The following is a 20,380-nucleotide window of genomic DNA, read 5'->3' as shown; positions in this document are numbered from 1 at the left end:
TACAAATTCCCCAACAATTCATCCAAACCTAGAATTAGGGTGCATATGTAACAAAAATTTTCAAAGAAATCTGTACATAAGTTGCTCAAATAAGAGTCGCATAAAAAAAGTACATATATATTTGAGGAGCCATGAAATTTGAACATGCTCGGTGATGAAGAATAACAAGTTCTTGCAAGATCTCTCAGTGATAAATAATGAAAATTTTGTTGAATGATTTCTAAGCAAAATTGACACCGTATAATAAAATTTTAAAAAAAAAACTAAAAAAAAAAAAAAGCCAAGTTCTTCCTAAAATTGGCCCAAGATTGTTATTGAAAATCTTAGTCTTTTTATACAGAAAAGGATAAACATAAATATAATAGAAATAAAATCAAGATATAAATATAAATTAATTAAGAATCAAGGGTAAGCAATCAATCAACAACATTCCACAGCACCCAATGACCCGACTCATCAAGTCATCAACCGTCTAAGGGTTTGGAGACACATAAGAAGAAAAATGGTTACTTTTGTGGACTTCATTCATAAACATCAGTGATACAGTACAATATTGGAGCCTATTAGTATCTGTATAATATTGCTTTACCAAAATGAGAATTCTGCTGCAGATGCTCTTCTTTTGAATCCTCCATAAATCTGGATTCTGCTTTTTCCTATTTCTATTCAGGTAACCAATACTCTAACCTAAAGGCGATAAAAAAATAGAAAAAACTGAGAACATATTGAACAGGAAATGCTGGTAAATGTTACAGGTACTGGAATGGGGACTAGGGAGTGTGGAGCAGGACGCATCTCTTACATTCCTTTTAAACCTTCAAACAATCTATCCTTTCATATAGTTAGGGAGACATCATATACATTACCAAACATAAGATATCAAGCAGCCAGCAGCCTAGTTACGCAAAATAGTCCCCCATCCCCTGCAGCCTTCCCAACTTCATCCTCAATGCTTCGATCAAAGAGAATTCAGATCTACTGAAAGAAGTCTTCCAGAACCTGGATGACGCACTCCAGATAAGACACATCTTCCATCTTGTGAGGCTAAGGTCTCATTTTGGCCACTGTAGATCTTCAACACTTCCCTCATGAAGCTTCCACGATCCTTCAGCTATCTCACTTAAAAGCTGGTCCCAATTCCAGCCTGAGTAGCCCCAAAAGAACCACAAGTCAGTAGCAGACAGATTTCCTGCTTCAATATCCTTGATTTTGCCTAGTGTTTCCAATTGATCAAGGAGATAGACACCGGGTAGAACTTGAGGGTATTGATTGTTGAAAGAAATCCTTGCCAAGGAGACAAGAGGCATTTCTGGTTGAATGACTGGGCCCCCAAAAGAAACATGAGCCCCTTCAAGTAGTTTTACATCTTGAAATCGAGGTAAAGAATCCCAGCTGGGGATAGGCTTGTTAACAATCAAACCTTGAAATCCTACACCATGTTCAGCACCCACAATGAGAATCTTGGCTTTGTTGAAAAGGTTTGATTCATCCAAGTGCTCAGTGGCAACTAGAAATGAGCCGATAACGGGATTTGGTGTGATTGACTTTTGTAATATCGCTGAATTTTGTAACTCTGCATTCTGCAAATTAGTTCCAAAATATTTATTTGTGACATCAGAAGATTTTTTGGTATCTCTACTCATTGCAACTCTGACTTCATCATCTTGATTGTTTTTCTCTTCCAAATCAGTCCATAAGTTTCCTACAAATAAGTAGACATAAAAAAATGCATTATGTCAATTGAACCTACACTAACGGGTCTAATTACTTAAGTATGAATATAATAATACAGAACAAGGTGAGTGTGCAATTAAGCCATAGATTAATAGTGTCTAACCTATAAATTTTTTACATCTTTGTTTAATAAAAGGCTAGTTTAACTACCTTCGTTTACTCAAGTACTTCATAGAAAATAATAATTGCATATTAGCACTTCAGACAGCGGAAGGGCTGTGTATTTACCCCACTCTGCCAATGAAACGAGCCTCTGAGAGGCATTAATGTTGATGACTTGATGTTATAAACACAATGTCATTTGTTATTGATTTAGCCGTGTAGCATTAATGCATGGTACTGATAACTGTCACAATGTCATGGATTCAGATAGGCAGATCACAGGTAGGTCATGGTTGTTGTGGCACATGTTTTGGTTTCGAAGCTTATATACTCCTTAGTGGATTTTAATAGTTATATCAAAATACTATGATGAAGAGCTTTATAATTGTAGTTGTAAACAACAACAACAAAGAGCATAGCAATCCAAATAGGAAAAAGAGCATAGCAAAAATCCAAAAAACATGGTTAGTGTTACAATTGTAGTTGTATACTTGTATCACCAACAAAAATCTTAAACATCTCCAAATATATTGTAGTAAAATACTAACATACTACTTACTGATTGCAATCAAATTTTCAGACTTATTCAATATCCAAACAGCACCTATTCACTAGATTAACAAACATTAACACATACTGACATCAAAGGAGCTGAAATGAACTAAATATCCCCAGGTGACAGGTAATAATGGTAAAGTAGAACTAGCGTCAAAACTATTAATGTTTACTTCGGCCGCAAACAAGTATTCTGAAATTTCTTAACTATACACGAACTTTTAACAGTACTTCAGCTAAGGACTAAAGTTATATAAAACATACTGCGTATTAATTTCATAGATAAAACTGCTAGAGACAGATTCCAAACATGTGAATCCCAAGGTAGCATGTAATTATATTTATTAATGCAATAAGATAAAGTAAAAATAGGCAAGAACAAAAAAAAAGATCGATACACAAGTCATAATAACCAAACGTAAGTGAGAACCAGGGTTCGGTACGCACGAGTCATTGGGGGGGGGGGGGGGGTGTTGGAGGTATCCATTTATGAATTGTAAGATATGGTAATATCTAATGTATACCTTTCTGTCTGGCAAGATGGTCAGAACTACTCCCATGGTTGGCTATAAATTTTATAATGTCTGTAACCATCATATTTCCATCATAAACGATAGCAGTCTTCCTCTCTGCTGGAAATAGCAGCAAACTAGGATAAACTTCCTTCTGCAATTTTCACACAAAATATGTCAATACCAATATGAAGTTCCTATCTCTTTTCGTTCCCTTTTAGCCAATGCAATTTTCACATTTCTTTACATGAAAACCAAGGAAAAGAGGAAGTTGGAAATAAAAAGGCTCTTAAAAACTACATTTTAGTGCATAATATAACTATATAGATGGTGGGACTTACTTGACCCATTGATTTCAGGATCCAACTGCATTCATTCACCATGCAATCAATTGAATAAAATACTGGCATCTTTGAAACATCATCCTTCAAGTTATCTGCGCCACATTAACATTATAATATCACCCTCTCTTCAACAAGATGTGCTGAAAAAAAATATATAGATATTCATAAAAGTCTTTACAAACAGAAAGTAAAAGGAGATTTTCATCATGTGCCACCAAGACTTATTGAAATTCACCATGTTCCCTAAATGTTTTAAGAATTCACCAAGTTTTTAAAATTTTGCATGCATACCCGAGGGTTTGGCACATTATAAAAAATTAATTTAGAAAAACGAAAAAAACCAACACTTAGTAAGACGTTTAATTAACCCCTTTATTTTTTTGGGTAAAAAATAATCCCACCTTTAGAAAATCTTCTTAGAAATAACTGGAATTAATCCCAACATTATATGAAACCTTCTTAAATTGAACCAATTCACCAGTTACCAGATGTAACAGTCAACATTATGCTTATTTACAAAACTCCCTCCGGCCTCTTCCCTCCCTCTTTGATCTATCTCCCCTCATTCAGTACTCTATGAACTAAAACTCCATTTTTATTTTCTCTTTTCTTGCTTTCCATATCCATGCCCTCATTCATCTCACTTTTTGAAAGGCATCAGCTCAAACAACAACAAAAGCAGCAGCAAACCAAATTGAGAGAAAACAAGAAGCCATAGATTAAATGTATACACACAGGAGACATAGATCAATAATTAAAAACATCAATGGTACAGAAAAATAACAAATTTCAATGAAATCTTCAAACTTTAAAGAACGATTTCCCAATGTATAAAAAAGCTCAAGGCACGCTGAAGCAAGAAGGGTCATGCAGCGCCTGGTGCGCCTCTTTGAAGTAAGGTGCACTGTACAAGCAGTTTTAAAAAAATGGCAGAAATTTCCCAGGTGCGCCTCACTTGCGCCTTGTGCGCTTTTGGTGCGCCTCCTGAGCCTAACCTGCGCCTAAAAAAAACGCTTCCGCCAGACCAAGTTAAGAGCTTACCCCATTCCGCCTTGTGCCTCAGCGCCCCTTAGGTGCACTTTTCCAAACACTGCGATTTCCCAAATTATACCATAGAGGGAGCGTGAGGGAAGTTGTGAGTCATAAAAGAAATTACTATATCATCCTCTCTAATTATCAATTTGGTATTAAATCATTCCTTAGCAGGGGTGATGTTGAAGTGGTGATATGTGGGTTGTGCAGAAGGATGTGGTGGTTTTGGTGTCTAGTTGTCAGGTGTCTTGGACTCTGGGGCATGGTGAAGAGTGGGGCTGAACACAGCTCATATTTGAGCAGGGAGGTGGGGCTATGTAGGGGGGGGAGGAGAGAGAAAGGTGATGTGGACAGGAGAGGAGACAGAGGGGGATAATAATTTTAATTAAATTCAAATTAAAAAAAAAAAAATCTATACAATTAGAAAGAAACATGTGTCACTTGTTAAGCTGACAAACAGCAGGTGATGAACCATTTTAAGAAGACAGCACTTACAAGGGACTGGTTTAATAAGACCATCCAAAAGTGGGATAAATTTTCTTTTTTTACTCCCTTCTAATTTGATTCTGCACGTCTTTGCCCATTGATATCTTTAGTTTGTGCACTAATTAAAATCATAAAATGTTGATAGATTGAAACTACACATTGAGAGAAATCTAACAAGATATCACATGGTAATGTTTTTTCTTATATATACATCACAAAAAATAATCATGTCTTAAAACTTTGCCCACATGAGTAATAGGACAATAAAGAAGAGTGGGAGAAGAAAACCTTCACCAGGTTAATAGAGAGAAATTGAGGAACAGACTTAGGGCAGGTTTAACAGAATCAACACGCTTTCAATTTTTAATTATAGATTTACTTGCATAGTTGAGGATATGTGGTGAGTTTAAAAAAAAAAAAAACATTGGGTATTGTACATGGTGAGAATTCTTAAAGTAAAAGGAAACCGATTAGGTCTGCCACAAAGATTTGATCACAGTGAATTAAAACATACAGCAGAGTAAACACACTTTGACCATGACAAGTGTGGAAGGAGCCCATCAACAAGAAATGCAATCATGAGTTCATGACTCTTTCTGGAGAATAAAGAACATTGGATCTGTCCAAATATACAAGACTGTACAATCACAGTTCATAGAGTTTGGTGGGGCAAAGGAGATAAAAATTCTTTGGAGAAATCCAGTGACAGTAATCCTGAGGAGCATTTGGCTGGAGAGGAATGGTATAGATATATATAAGGAGAGGATAAATCCTATTTACAAACTCTATCTTTTAATCTTTCAGTCACAGTATACCCCCTTGAATATCTTCTTATTCTTTTGTCACCATAAAAAAAACCTTATTCGAACAATTTCAAAATTTGCAATATCAGACACAGATTTACATAATTCCCTGCTTCTCCCACATATTTGTTTTTACATTTTATCTATCCACCCAGTTTTAGTTCTTCTGAATAAAACTGACCATGCATTAATTAGGATTACATCTCATCACTATCTTTAGGCATAAGATGAAGGAGCGAGATGGGGATTGGAAAGTGTATAAGGATATCTGGACAATGTTTAAAAGCAATACTCTGTAGATTATTTCAAGGCAAACAAAAAAGTAAGACTTTAGCATTTATATATATATATGGAAAGGAAGATACCTGCCTTGAGAAAAAAGCTTTTTGCTTTTTGTTTCAGACTCAACCATGTTTACGTAGCCTTTCAAGGCCCGATAAACTTCACGAACAATTAATTCCATTCTCTGACAAATTCCACACCAGCTACTGCTGAAAAGCACTACCACATCTTTATGCCATGCATTGAGTGCATCTTGAGCATTGGACTCACCAGAACCAAGAACTAACTCAGAAAAAGTATCAGCTGTAACAAGAGGGATGGAATCCTTTTCACGAAAATCAAGATTGACAAATGGAGGTTGTGGCATTTCAACAGATTTTCGCAAAGGTCCACTGCGTTGAAATGGAGTAAGGCTACCATTAAGAAATTCTTTAATAAATGTTGATAGAGATACAATATCATAATTTGCTTCTTCAGATAAGACATAATGTTCCTGGGACAACGGATCAATGATCACTATTCTTGGAACTTGTGAGTCTTGAGTAAGAGATCTGAGAAATTTGTAGTTACCATCACTAAAGAAAAATGAACCAGTAAAGGAACTTAAATGACGCCTAAGACCTGAAAATTCTGTTATTTCTGCATTAGGTTGAATATCTAAATCTACATCTTGGCCAGATCCAAGGTTATGATCATTAGGAGACTGATAGGGATCCCCAATGCCAGACTCTTCGATTGCAGAATCAATGAATACTTTCTGGTTACTGTACTCAGATGAAGCTTCAACATTAATAGGCTGATACAGTTGCTCCTGATCTACAAGGGGTGCAACTTCATCAGTAGAAACCTTATTTTTGTCATTGATACTTTCCTCAGAGGCAACATCTGACTTGATGGATGAATCCTGATCCTGACCTTCCAGAGAAGGTAACACATTTGCTATATTTAAGTCTATTTCATCAGAAAGCAGTTGAAAGCCTGCTTCTTTTGCAAGTGAGTTTAATTTTGCTTGCTTTCTCTGCCCAATCAATTTTGTCAAGATCTCATGTAAAGAGCCCCTTTGCGAGGCCTCATTACCATAGGTAACCTGTTGTCCTTCATCTACTATCATTATAGACATTTTATCATCCAATTTTATCTGAGATGAAGGTGATACCAGAAACTTATGATTCTTAAACACGCTGGTTGTCTCTTGATAAGTGTGAAGTAATCCTTTTGTTGGATCAATACTTTGCCAATCAGTCGGATGTGATTTCCAATACTGTAACGCAAGTTCTTTGAGCAAACGAAGAGCTTTCTGACTACTTTCTCTAGTTTCTACAGAGTCTGATGTTCTGTCTACAAAAAGTACTACTGATGGTCTATCAACAGGGAGGGCAGGTCTAAGGCCTTTTCCATCATCTGGCAGCTGCATATTATAATAATACAAATAAAACAAAACCCAACAAGAAAGATGAACTTCATGTATCAGACAGTTGATAAGCAACAAAACAGGACAGTAGCAGTCATCGAATGCTTTACAAGAAGTGGTGTTTCCAGTTGTTAGGACCAAATTGACATGCATATGAAGAGAATTTGACAATAGAAGAAAAACATGGAATCTGATTTAATATTGGAATTAAATGATCTAAGTTTGATCTGACTCAGCTAGACCCGATATTATGAGGCTCAAATTGAATTATTACCCATAATAAGCTAAATGGAAACAGACATAAAATCAGTTCGATCCGTACCCAACTCAATACACTCTTTACCAACCTGAATGAACTCGATCAGAACCTAAGCTAAACAATCGACTGTAACCTCTACTTGTTATCATAGGACACCTAATGATCGCCAATCAGAGGTGGCCTTTAATCTCTCTAACATCAAATAAGGAAAGGTTCAAGTAAGGGAAAAGAATAGAATTGGGAAAGATAAAACTGAATGAAAAAAAAATCAAAACCCTTTGGTCATTTTTTTTTTTTTTTTTTTGTGATGGGATAGGAATTTAACGTTCCTATATGGTATTTGTTCACTAGAAATTAAAACCCATAAAACCCTCCTTAGCTATGAAATCCATTTCCCAAGTCACCTCCTAGATCATTAGCCACCACCCTAACTATTTGTTTATCCCTTATACTCTTTAGACATAACTTCCCCCATTCAAGGCAGCAACCATCACCATCTTTGATGCTATTAGTCATTTTCTCTTCACACTTTCGTTATCATCACAATTCAATTTACTAGTACATGGTTCAATTCGACCTTTAAATTTCCAATTGGGAAATCTACTTCAACCATTACCAGTGGGCAGAACTTGGTGGGTTGCCATTCCTATGATGGATGAGTGTAGAGTTAGGTAGTACAGGTTGGTGAGTGAAACAATGGTATTGGTGGCATTAGTAGTGGTCTTATAGGGTGGTGTATAAATTTTACCAAATGTGAAAAAAAAAAAAAAAAAAAAAAAAAAAAAAAAAAAAAAAAGAAGAAAAAAAAAGAAAAAAAAAAAATTTACTCATTGCATTTTTTTCCCATTTCCAAAAAATTGTAATATAAAATCAGGTTAAAAAAACAAAATATGCACACCTACTAAGAAAAATATGCATATTCAATTAAAAAATTGCACACCAATCTTTATATGCTTTGCATACATATAAATCTTTTTCTATAATTGACATCCCCAACTGCCCGACCAAATGCCCCTGTTTGTTCCTTCATACCTTAACTTTCATTTTTAAAATATATGATTATGTTACTCGGACTTGACGCTGGTATAGTGGTATGTGTCCAAGTGTCTGACTCAGCTATTTTGTGAAACATTTAGCATGATTTTAAATTAAAATGAAGTGTCTAAGTGTCCTGCCCATGTCCAAGTGTCAATGGTCCGACACGGGTACTTGAGGTGAAATGAAAAGTCTGAGTAATACAGATAAACGATATAGTACACTTCTTTTTAAATCAAAATAAATGATGGAAAACATATACATTATCAAACATTCTATTCATAAATTAGATGGTTATCATCTATGTCGAAGCATTTTCATATTAAAATAACTTAATTCTAGCCAGATTCATACCAGAGTATGTTACCCATATCCAGGTCCAAAAACTGCTAAAAATTTCCATAGATTGCACCTAGAAGGTTACTACACATCAATATGGTAAGTGGCAAAGCTCCCTACAAAGATAACTAAAGCTTTCAATTTGGTTAAAGCTTTGATCCAAAATTACTCATATATTCCAAACCTAATCGATTATTAGAGAGTGCAACATCCATCATAACTACCAAAGCGTATAAATTATAAACTAGATCCAAATCATTGCTTCTTCACTATTTATTTGTTTATAACCAGATTATTGTTAAATCAATGTATAAAAAGCATCGAGGGGGCACCAAGTTGATAGGGGAGGATTTTGTTGAAAGATGGTGAATACAAAATATAGAGTTTTTTATTATTATTTTTTTTTTATTTAAGGTGAAAAAGAAATAAGATAATGAGTATATTTTGAGGTTTTAAAGGAGAGCTGGTTGGAAAAAGTGGGAAGGTAAAGTGGGGATATAGGAAGTTTATTGACAATGCACTTTATGAGAAACGGGATGTTTAATGGAGGACAGAGGGAGCCCTACTGCAATTAAAGCTCAGCTAGATTAATCAAATATAGTTCAAAGAATAGCAAATATCAAATCAACAATACTTCTTTTATAATTGTACATATATAATAAGGATTCAAAATTGTGAAAAAACATCCAAGCAGAAAATCAACTGTTCACATGCATAGAGAAAAGAGGTACAGCATGAACATTCAATAAGTTGATGATCCAATGTATGGACTCACCTCCAGTACTGGCAGATCAAGCATCTCAAGAGCCTTTTGAAGATGTATTTCATCTTTAAATTTCCTTAAGCAACTAGGACATCCAGCATAGGATATGATCACTGACCATTGATCAAAATCTTCAGCACCAAGAGTCGAAAGCAATGACCTATCTGATACAAGGCCATATCTTTGTCTTTGAGGAGGAAGATACATATCTCTTGCCAATACCATGAACTTTGAGAAGAACGACTTAAATTTACTGAATTCTTTGAAGCTGCAGGATGTTCCAGCCGTAGGCTGCATATCCTCATTAGTAGAGGCTGTCCTATTTTCAGCACTGTATTCTCCAACCCAGGGACTTTCACCACAAACATGTTGAACATCACAGTTCGTATCATTTTCTCCATCCTGTTAAGAGAGGGGGAAAAAAACTAATGGTTAATTGCTATGATATGCATTAAGTTCACAACAATGTCATTATAACAAGTCATCACAAAAACACAAGTCACCTTAAGGTTTTTCTGACTTCCAGATACCAGGGTTTGATCAGTTTCTCTATTTAAATCCCTTGGAAAGTGACTACCTGCAAAACTAGGTTTTCTAAGGTGTCACTGAGCAATCATACATAATATTCCACATCACATATCAATACCACAAAATACTCCTATACTCTATATTTTTCTATATAGATTGTGTTGTGTAAGGATGGGCTTGCTAGATGAACTCATAAAGCCTTTCTTCAAATTATACACATACAAAGATAATAAGAGAACACATTTTTTCCTATACAAGTAAGAAGAGGTTTTAAAAATGCCCATGCTTTCCTTTTAATTTAGTTATCATACGTCTTTTGATGACATCAACATAACGCTCATGTTCATGATTTACTTTTTATGTAAGAAAACATATCAGAAAGCAGTAAAAAAAAATTAAAAAATTGAAAAATTAAAAAATAAATAAATAAATAAACAATAAAAATGTATATTAAACCTTGATCCTTAAGCCACAAAATAAAGCTTCACCAATTTATTTAATTGCCATCCTCCAACTTTAGGAGGCCAAATGATCTAGAATCACATCATAACAATATATGGTTGATTCAATTTTAAAACAATACAGTCAAATATAGATGATTAATATCTAAAACTTATCTGTAAAAACCCACCCAGACCCCCAGTTAAGCAAGTGTACATGTGTCATTGTGGAAGGGTACTATGGATAAACTACCTTGCCACCTTGAAATTTATAGATGAACCAAATAATGTGTTAAGTGTTGGTTGCATGAGAGAGAAAGTAAGCTAGGATATAATATATGATAAAAAAAAAAAAAAAATTGTGACAGTTCATTGTCTTGGGAGTGACCCGACCACTCAAAAGCAGAGAAGTTGTTATTTTTTCTAAGGTTAACTTTAATACAAATAAAAAGCTCTCCCCATCTTCAATAATTTAGCCCCTTCCATAGCCTAAAATTAATCTTGTTTCACATCTTCTGCATGTTAATCTGATTTTTCAGATCTGACCAGTTAAGTACATTACACTTTACACATAAATCAATCAATCAATCAAAACCTTAATCCCATAAGTGGGGATCGGCTAACATGAACCAAATTTGATTATTCCGTGTAGTCATCGATATAAATCTTCCTCCTCCATCTCTTACGGTCCAATGCTGCATCCTCATGCAAATCCATATACCTCATATCCTTCCAAACTCATTTCCAATCAAGTCATTTTCGGTCTCCCTCTTCCTTGTTTAAGCCCTCCATGGTCCCACTCTTCCACTCTTCTGACCGGTGCACCCTCGGGTCTCCGTCTTACATGCCCAAACCAACGCATACGGTTTTTTCTTAGTTTATCTGCAATGCCTGCCACACCTACTTTCTTGCGAATAACCACATTTCTGATTCTATCTCTTAGAGTATTCCCACACATCCATCTTTTTAATGTGCTCCTTCTTAGAAACCCAACATTCTGTACCATAGAGCAACACTGGTCTTATGGCAGTCCTATAGAATTTTCCCTTCAACTGTAAAGGAATGTTTCGCTAACATAACACTCCCGTGGCCGCTCTCTATTTAAGCCACCCCGACCTAATCCTGTGGGCCACGTCTTGATCAATGTAACCATTTTTTTGGATGATCAACCCAAGATACTTAAAACATTAGCTCATGGTCAAATCCTTTCCATCCAAGCTCACCACTTCATTGATTGTCCCCCTCTGAGTACAAAAACGACAAACCAAATATTCAGTTTTACTCCGGCTTAACTTAAACCCTCTAGATTCCAACATTTGCCTCCATTGCTCCAACTTGGCATTAACCCCATCCTTAGTATTATTTATAAATCTATCCACCATATTTATCGAATAGGGTTACACATAAGGATCTCATTTATAAATCTATCCACCAGATTTTCATCCATGAAGAATTCATCATCTCCTTCCACAACATTAACTATTTTCCTAGCCACCATCAATTGGGCTTCCCTTTGCATGACTCCTGAGACCAGAGAAAAATTTAAGAACCACAACTCTGTAGAGTAATCACACTAACAACTGCAGAACATAAACCAATATTCTCTGTAGTATGCACACATCTATGAATGTGCTCCACCCTGTACGATAGATATGATCGGTATACAAGGAAGTTTTATTCATCAGATCAAATGCCACTAATCAATTTGGCTGACCTAAAGAATATAACATGTTTATTTCCCGTGCATATATATACATGCAAAATAGAATTGATTCTACAATGCCTACAATTAATCTCAGCCAGAGAAGGATGATCATCTATAAAATATGTTTGTACCCAAAAAAAACAATGCCTTAACCTTGCAAAGTTATGCATGCTCTCCCACATTAAAGCATCTATCAAACCTATAGAATAATGCTGGATGTTCCTTACTGAACTATGTAATATGAAACAGACTATACAAGTTTATAAACCTCAATCATTATCGATGCCCACCCAAAAACATAAGGATATTGTATTGATGTAATTGCCATAGCACACCATAACAATTATGATTTCTCTGTCTCTCACACACCAACTCACTTGTCACAAAATAAACACTAAAATTAAACAGCTAGACAAGTCACACGCTAAGAAAAATAAAAAAAAAACAATGTTTTCAACCTCAACAATTCTAAAGGGGATTAAACAAAACAAATAGCATTATAGCAACCTATTAAAGTGAGATTTTAGCTATAATTTCATGATTGAAACCTTTCAGCCTATCACAATGACAGTCATGGAACCACTTTTGTGGGAAATGTGGTGGTTTGTGGGTATTGCAACATAATAACACTGTCACAATAAGCTCAAACATTTTTACAATGCGGTAGCAATGTGAGGAAGTGGACAAGATTTAATTCCTTGCTGGGTAAAGATTCAGCCCAAAAATAGACCCATCAGCTAAAACCATCCACCATCCCAATCAAAGTATGAATAGCGTGCCTTAGGTTTACCATGGTGCCAATGTATTAAAAATCTCAAAGCACTGGGTGCACCAAGGTGCGCCTCTTTGAAGCACAATTAAGATATGCCTCATGTGTGTCTTGTGCAAATCTTATACATCATGAGCCTCAAAGTGTCCCTCTTTGAATGCACCTCTCCTTTGAGCAATAAAAATGCTCCGCCCCATTTTCCTAGTGCCTCAATACCTAGACACACTTCTTTTTACACTGCTAGGCACTACACATGGGGTTACAAATAATTTCTTGAGCTAAGAAACACATTTAAAGAGACACACCTTGAGGCACACAACTTCAATTTTTACTCAATATTATCGATATTCATCGAGTGTGCCTCACATTGTTGAGGTGCGCCTTGCGCATTAAGACCCCTATTGCCTTAGTGCGCCTTGGAGTTTCTTATACATTGATCCCAATTAACCCTACATCACATCACCACAATCCTCAGCCTAACCTCTAAAAGAATGAGGGGGAATAACTACAGACCTACAGTAAACATCTCAGCGACCAGGTTCAATAAGGAGTTCACCTTAGTACTTAGCAGCTTAATAGTGTTTTTGGATAAAGAAAGAAGAATGAAAAGAAGGGGAGGGAGAGGAAGGGGAGGGAAAGGAAAGGAAGGAGAAAATGATGAGTTTTCTTTCCAAATCTTTCCATTGTTGGAGAGATTAATTTCTTAAATTTTAATCCCTTTGGCCCTTTTTGGTTGGGAAGAAATGGGAGGAAAAGAAAAGAAAGAAAAACAAAGTTATGGCTTCCTATGTTTGGTTTTAAAAACTTAACAGAATTTCATAGGAAACTGACGGAAAATGAAAGGAAAGCTCCCTTTACTAAGTCTTCCCTTTCCTTTCCTCACAAAATTGAAGGAATTTGAAAGGAAAGAAAGAAATTAAATCTATCAAGCTTAGAATTAGTTTTCCCTTCCCTTTCCTTCCGTCATACCAAACAATACATTCCTCTCTTTTCCTTTTCTTTACTAATATCAAACCAAACATTTGATGATATAGTTTCTTTCCTTTCCCTTCTCTTCCTTTCTTTTCCCTTCTCATCCTTTCCCTTTCTTTTCTTTACTAATATTGAACCAGACAAAGCCATTTGTCTTCCCTCCAATTCTTTTTCTTCCTCATTTGTTATCCAAATGAAAGATATTTTATTCCTCCATTTACCTTCACTTCCTTTCCCTCTATTTCCTTCAAATACAAAGAAAGGGTAATTCGTCCTAAACTTCCATCGGTTATTTTCTTTTTTATTTCCTTTAATTTTTTATAATAAAGGAAAGGAAGGTAATTGCTAAGGTTAAACAGATCAATATGTTTCCCCTTTCACCCCCCCCCCCTTCCCCCACCCACCCCATTAAACTGATATACTATATGATTAGCCAAGTAGCCTTTTTTATGATTGTTAATACTTAGCAACAAATTATATCTCCGATTTGCATATGCATAACTACTGCACCAGAATGATAGTGTTCAGATTCGGCATAATAAATAGAGACAAAGGAGTAGAAAAATTCAAATATGTGGAGCAAAGAATTGAAAAAAACAGAGGAAGAAGAACGAATAAAAAAATTGACTTTTCTCAGTTACACTATCTCAGCATTTAACTCAAACATGCTATAATAGCTAAGATAAAGTATTAAATCAGTTTATTGTAATAAGTACTCCCTCGATCCACATTAGTTTTGACAATTATTATGTCACGTATTCTAAGTTATAAGCTGTTTGGTTATCAATCGTTTTGTTATTTAAAAAGTAGATTTGAAAAAAGATAGTGGGGTACTATATCTTTAAAAAAGTAAAAACTATATGAGATGGTATTTTATTTAATTAAATGTGAGATAGTATGGGATCGTAACTTTAGATAGTGGAGATGAAATGTTTTAAAATAACAGTGCCATAGTGGTGTCTTTCAAAAATTAGAAGTGTAACAATAATTTGGGACAATTGAGAAAGGAAGGTGTAAAAATTAATTTGGGATAGAAAGAGTAACTAAATAAATACTCCCTCCGTTATTTTTTTTTTTTTATAGGCTAGAGATGAGATTGCGCGGAGTTTTAGGCGGTTTAATAAAATAAGATGTTAGTATAAAGTAAGAAAGAGTGGGGACATTAATAGGTAAAGACTAGTCTAGGGACCGTGCCATGCACGTTTATCACTAAAACTCAATTTTTATTAACCTAACAATATACTTGTAGGTTTTTTTTTTAAGACACCCATTGAAAACAAAAAAAAAATAGTGTAACACATTAAAAAAAAATGGAGAGAATAAATTTAAAAAAAAAAAAAATTATATTTCATATGTCTAACTCTTATTTAATAAGAAATTACGTTAAGATATTTTACTATAAATTGAATGGAAGAGTTTGATTTAAATATATTATAAATAATATCATTATATATTTTTGCTATTACAAGTATATTTATTGTCAATAAAAAAAGATTATATAGAAAAAAAGATAAAGTAGGAATATTTTTATTTTATTTTATTGGAAATGGTTTTTTGGAGGAAAATAACAACACTAGGAAATGACACGTGTCATTCCTGGTGTCTGTTTTAGTATTATGTAATTGATATATTATTAAATTGTAAGAGATTTCCAAAAACGAAATTCTAGCTCATAAAAAAAACAGATGAAAATAATAACTCTACCTTATAAAAAAAACGGAGGGAGCACTACCTTTGTTTCATATTATGTGCAACATTTACTATAAATGGATACTACACATTATGTGTAACAAATGTTACTCCCTCCATTTTTTTTTTTTTTATTTGCATCACTTACCTTTTTAGGGTGTTTTTTAAAATACATCACTTCTATATTTGGTAACTTTATACTACTACCTCCGGTCCAATTTACTCGCAACAAAGAAATATTTTATGTCTCACAAATAATACCCCTTTGTTGCGAGTAAATTGGACCGGAGGTTGTATATTTTATCATTTCTCTCTCTTACTTTAAACCCACTTAATTTATTTTATCATTTTTCTCTCTTCCATAGTCCCTACTAAAATAATCAAAATAACTATCCTCTCTCACATACTTTCTCTTTCATTATTCTCATCTTACTTTTACTATAATAAATTATTCACCCACTCATGCTATTATATTACTCTCCTAAAACTTTGTGTAATCCAAAGTGATGCAAATAAAAAAAACGGGGGAAATATGTTTCCTTTTTAAGTTGTCATTTATATGTATCTCTCTCCTCATTACATGTGTCTCTATCTTTCTCTCTCCATTTAATACTCACAAATAAATTTTGTTAGGAGTCCATGTCAATGCCTTTGTTGCAAAAAATATGAAACAGAGGTATTAAATTAAAAATCTAGTTACAAGAGGCCAAATAAAAAATTAGAAATAATGTAATTTATCAGTGCCAGAATTAGATTTCACCAACAAAGGATTAATTAGTTCTGAAGTGAGGAAATAACACCAACTAAATTGCGTAATACTCCTTCCAAAGTCTTATTTTTATCAAAAACCTATTCAAATTGATTGATTTACAAAAATACTTTTAAACTTACAACAATATAACGAATATAGAATCATATATAGTATGAGGCAACTAGAATTGCTTGATCTCAAAGCCTCACAACTTAAGACATTGATACATGCAAATAAAAACACAAAAGCAAGAAAATCTAACCAGCAAAGAATAGGAAAAATCAATTGCATCAAGCTCACACAAATTCTCGCAGCCTCTCTTTTATTTGGAAAATCCACCAACTAGCCTATCATATATGGTGGAGCCATCACAACTGTGTTTAGTTTGAAATTGATATGCTACAGAAGTACACAAGCACAGAAACAGAAAAGGAGAAAAAAAATCATGATTGTTTGACAAACCTTGCGCAGTTCCATTGCCAGTCTGATCCACAAGCAACTTTGAGGTCCATCCGCAAGATTCTAAGAGGATTATAGCCTTATCAGTTGATGCAAGAAACATTTCCATGTCCTTGGAATTGTCAATTTTCTTAAGAGGAAGGTCTTCAGTGGCAAGTGACATCATATAATAGACAGAGGATAATATATCTCGTTCTCTGTTGATTCCCTGATACTTAAAAGATATGCCATGATGATAACAGAGAACTGTAATTCCCTCTGCAGCTCCAAGAGAATCAGCTAGTGTCTTTTCAACATTGCGGTATACAAGCATCAGCTTCAAGGAGCTATATGTCTCTTGTTCTTTAGACAATTTCTGAGATACCTCTTTCATCAAAGAACGAGACTCTCCACACCCTATGTGAAAAAAAAAAATAATAATAAAAAAATAACGAATTATTTGACAGTGTACAGAAATCTATTCAATTACATAAGCTTTCAGAAAGTAAAAGAATAAATAATCTCCAAGCCCCCAAAAAAAATTAACAGAAATGCAAAAATAACATAGAACCAAATGTACATGGTATATACACAAACATCAGAAGGGTGACTATGAGACCTAAAAAATGATAAATTGTAAAAATATGAACATAAATGTGTCTTCTTATGATTTCATCACTGCCTGTTGGACACCTATAGTCCCAAACTACTGTAAACTGCTTTACTATTACCTCCGTTTCATGTTTTTTGCAACTTTGGAATATTTTATATCTCACAAATAATGCCAATAGTTGCAAAAAACATGAAATGGAGGTAGTAATTATTTCCAATTCCTGATAAAATCAAATCCCACATTCTCTTTCACTATAAAAATCTGAACATAAACGTGCAAGATTTTATACATTTTTCTTATGATTTCATTAATAAGAACTGCTTGCTGGACACCTATAGTTTTGAACTACTGTAAACTGCTTCACTACTTAATTTTCGATTCCTGATGAAATCAAATTCCACATTCTCTTTCACTTGGACAATTGCTTTCATCATTCTATTATCCGATTCGATGTACACGGCATTACGAGCTAAATATAAGCATTAAATAAATCTCCTTTAATACTACTCCACACTAATTTCAAAATTCACAACATAAACTACATTTCTCTTAATAAACCATATGAAACAACAATTTAACATACAATTTTTCGCCCAATTCATTGAATTCAAACAATAATTACATCAATTCAACAACAGCTAAAATTAATCAAACAATTGACGAATTCGAGAAATTAAAGAGATAAAGATAACATACAAGGGACAGTGATGAAGAGGAGAATATGAGGATGAAGACGAATCTGAGAGGAAAAATTCTTGGAAGAGAGAATCTGCCATTGGAAATTAGCAGTGTTGTTGGATTTGGCATGGATTGTTGAAGAGCACAGAGAAATTAGCGCAAGCAAAGTCAATAATTTAAGCACCGCCATTGTTGAGGCTGCTAATTTACATGAATGTCTGCGACAATCGACATGGGAGTCTTCGAGTTTTCTCAGCATTTATACTCTTTTGTCCCGATTGCCAAATTATTATCGCACTAGAATTTGACTCCAATGTTTTTCTTGAAAATTTGTCAAAAAAACAACCTTTTAAAGGCACCATTTAGCGAAAATAAATCTTTTAAAAATAAACACCACGTTTATTTTTTATTTATTTTTTTGCCAGAGAAAACTCATTCCTTAATTATTTTACAATTAACTTAAGTAGACTCTAGTTTAATAGTTGGGTAGCCATTATATTTCAAAAAAATTAGACTAATTTTTTTCTTAAAAAAAAAATAAATAAATAAACTCTAATTTCCTCCCGTTTCTTCTAATTAATCCTCTAACCCATCCAATTACTTAGAGCTTGTTTGTAATCGTTTTATATTTTTAGTTTTTTGTTGTTTTGAAAATAAAAAACCAAAAACAGGAAACATGAAAAAGGTGTTTTCACTTTTTTGTTGTCAGTTTACATAATTATCATGATTTTAATAAATTTGACTAATTTTTTATTCATTATATAACATATATCATATGATTTTGAAAAACAAAAAATCAAAAAACAGAAAACCACAGTAATGCCAAACGAATCCTCAATAATTAGATTTTATTTTTACATAAAAAAAAAAATCACCACCCTAACCGCCAACCAACCACCCCTTCCCCTTCTTCCTCCCTTTCCCCCTCCATTGGAAGCAACTCCCTCACCCATCACACCCGCCGCTCAGATTCCCCCACCTCCGGCGACCTACATCCAACGTCGGTTGACCCTACCTTTCCCCTTATCCCCGCTGGCGACCACCACCTCCCTTCGGATTTTGGCTCTTAAATACTCAAACATGCTCAAATCAAGTCCAAATCAATTGCAATTTGCTTCATTCTAAATCACCCTAGCATCACATACACACATAATCAAAGCCAAAACAAGCATCAATTGCAAGTAAGATGCACAAAATTAAAAACCCCCCAAGTTGATGATTTTTCTAGGGTTTTTCAAAATCAAGGAGGCGGTTTTTGGGCGATTATTAGGGGGAAAAGTTGGGATGGTCGTCTGGCAGTGGAGGAGGTCACCGGAGGTGGGGGCATCTGGATAGCAGGTCCAATGGAGGAGGGGGTTGATGCCATGGGAGGAGGAAGGGGAGGGGGTGGTGGTTTTTTATATATTAATTAAATCTAATTAGTGATTTGGTGGGTTAGAGGTTAATTAGAAGAAATGAGAAAAAATAAGAGTCCGATTATTTAGAGGGTAATTAGGGAAATAGGTTTCCTCTCACAAAAAAAATGAACGTGGTGGTTTTTTTAATCAAAAGTTTTTTCGCAAAATGGTCCTTTTAAAAGGTTTTTTTTTGACAAATTTTCTTTCTTTTTTTTTTTTTAAAGTTAATGCAATATTTTAATCAATTAGTTAAGTAAAATATTATTGCAAACACTCATAGTTGTTCAAAATTTGGTTGTACGAGTCTTGTAATTTTAACAGATTCTAATTTATAAAAGTCTTTCCTAACGTTATCCTCAAAAAAAAAAAAAAAAAAAGTTGAAAAGGAGCAAGGCTGATGTACAAAAGTTACGTAGTACGGAGTATCATTTTAACTAATGTAAGTACAAGCTAAGAAACACACGCAATGCGTGTGTGTGTAATATAAGAAACGGCTATATTAATATTTATGAGTGCAAATTTAAAATTGTTGATGAAAAAAATTATAGAAATAAAAAGTTTTTTTTTTTAAAAAAAAAGGCCAAGTGATGAAGCCATAGAGTTTTTTTAATTGATTAATATAACAAAAGAAAAAAAGGTTGCTAGTATTGGTAACTTAGTCAACCTTGATAACTACACTCTAAAAAAATGATAATAAGGCTCAATTTCAATAGGGTTTGCCTCAACATTGATAATTTTAAGCA

General features: G+C 34.2%; 1 protein-coding gene across 1 annotated transcript; it reads right to left on the bottom strand.

Moving 5' to 3' along the window:
- Window positions 1-373: 373 nt before the first annotated feature.
- On the bottom strand, window positions 374-18,543 carry LOC145595296 (uncharacterized). The gene is made up of 8 exons (XM_081651680.1): window positions 18,259-18,543; window positions 16,974-17,366; window positions 10,161-10,234; window positions 9,670-10,059; window positions 5,938-7,258; window positions 3,245-3,339; window positions 2,916-3,057; window positions 374-1,702 (listed from the first exon to the last, which is right to left on the bottom strand). The coding sequence occupies exons 1-8, from the start codon at window positions 18,497-18,499 to the stop codon at window positions 1,053-1,055; spliced, it is 3,306 nt and encodes a 1,101-aa protein (XP_081507806.1). The 5' UTR covers window positions 18,500-18,543; the 3' UTR covers window positions 374-1,052.
- Between the last annotated feature and the right edge of the window lie 1,837 nt (window positions 18,544-20,380).

This window comes from Chenopodium album, chromosome 19, assembly GCF_948465745.1.
Source record: "Chenopodium album chromosome 19, dcCheAlbu1.1, whole genome shotgun sequence".
Taxonomy (NCBI): Eukaryota; Viridiplantae; Streptophyta; class Magnoliopsida; order Caryophyllales; family Amaranthaceae; genus Chenopodium; species Chenopodium album.
The sequence above is the reverse complement of the archived record's forward strand: the minus strand, read 5'-3'. Positions and strand labels throughout refer to the sequence as shown.

Excerpts from the sequence above, each read along its gene's own strand:
- LOC145595296 (XM_081651680.1), bottom strand. The coding sequence starts at position 18,499 with ATGCTGAGAAAACTCGAAGACTCCCATGTCGATTGTCGCAGACATTCA. Across the intron at positions 10,060-10,160 it reads GAAGTCAGAAAAACCTTAAG|GATGGAGAAAATGATACGAA; the intron begins GTGACTTGTGTT and ends CTCTCTTAACAG. Across the intron at positions 3,058-3,244 it reads TCCTGAAATCAATGGGTCAA|AAGGAAGTTTATCCTAGTTT; the intron begins GTAAGTCCCACC and ends TGAAAATTGCAG.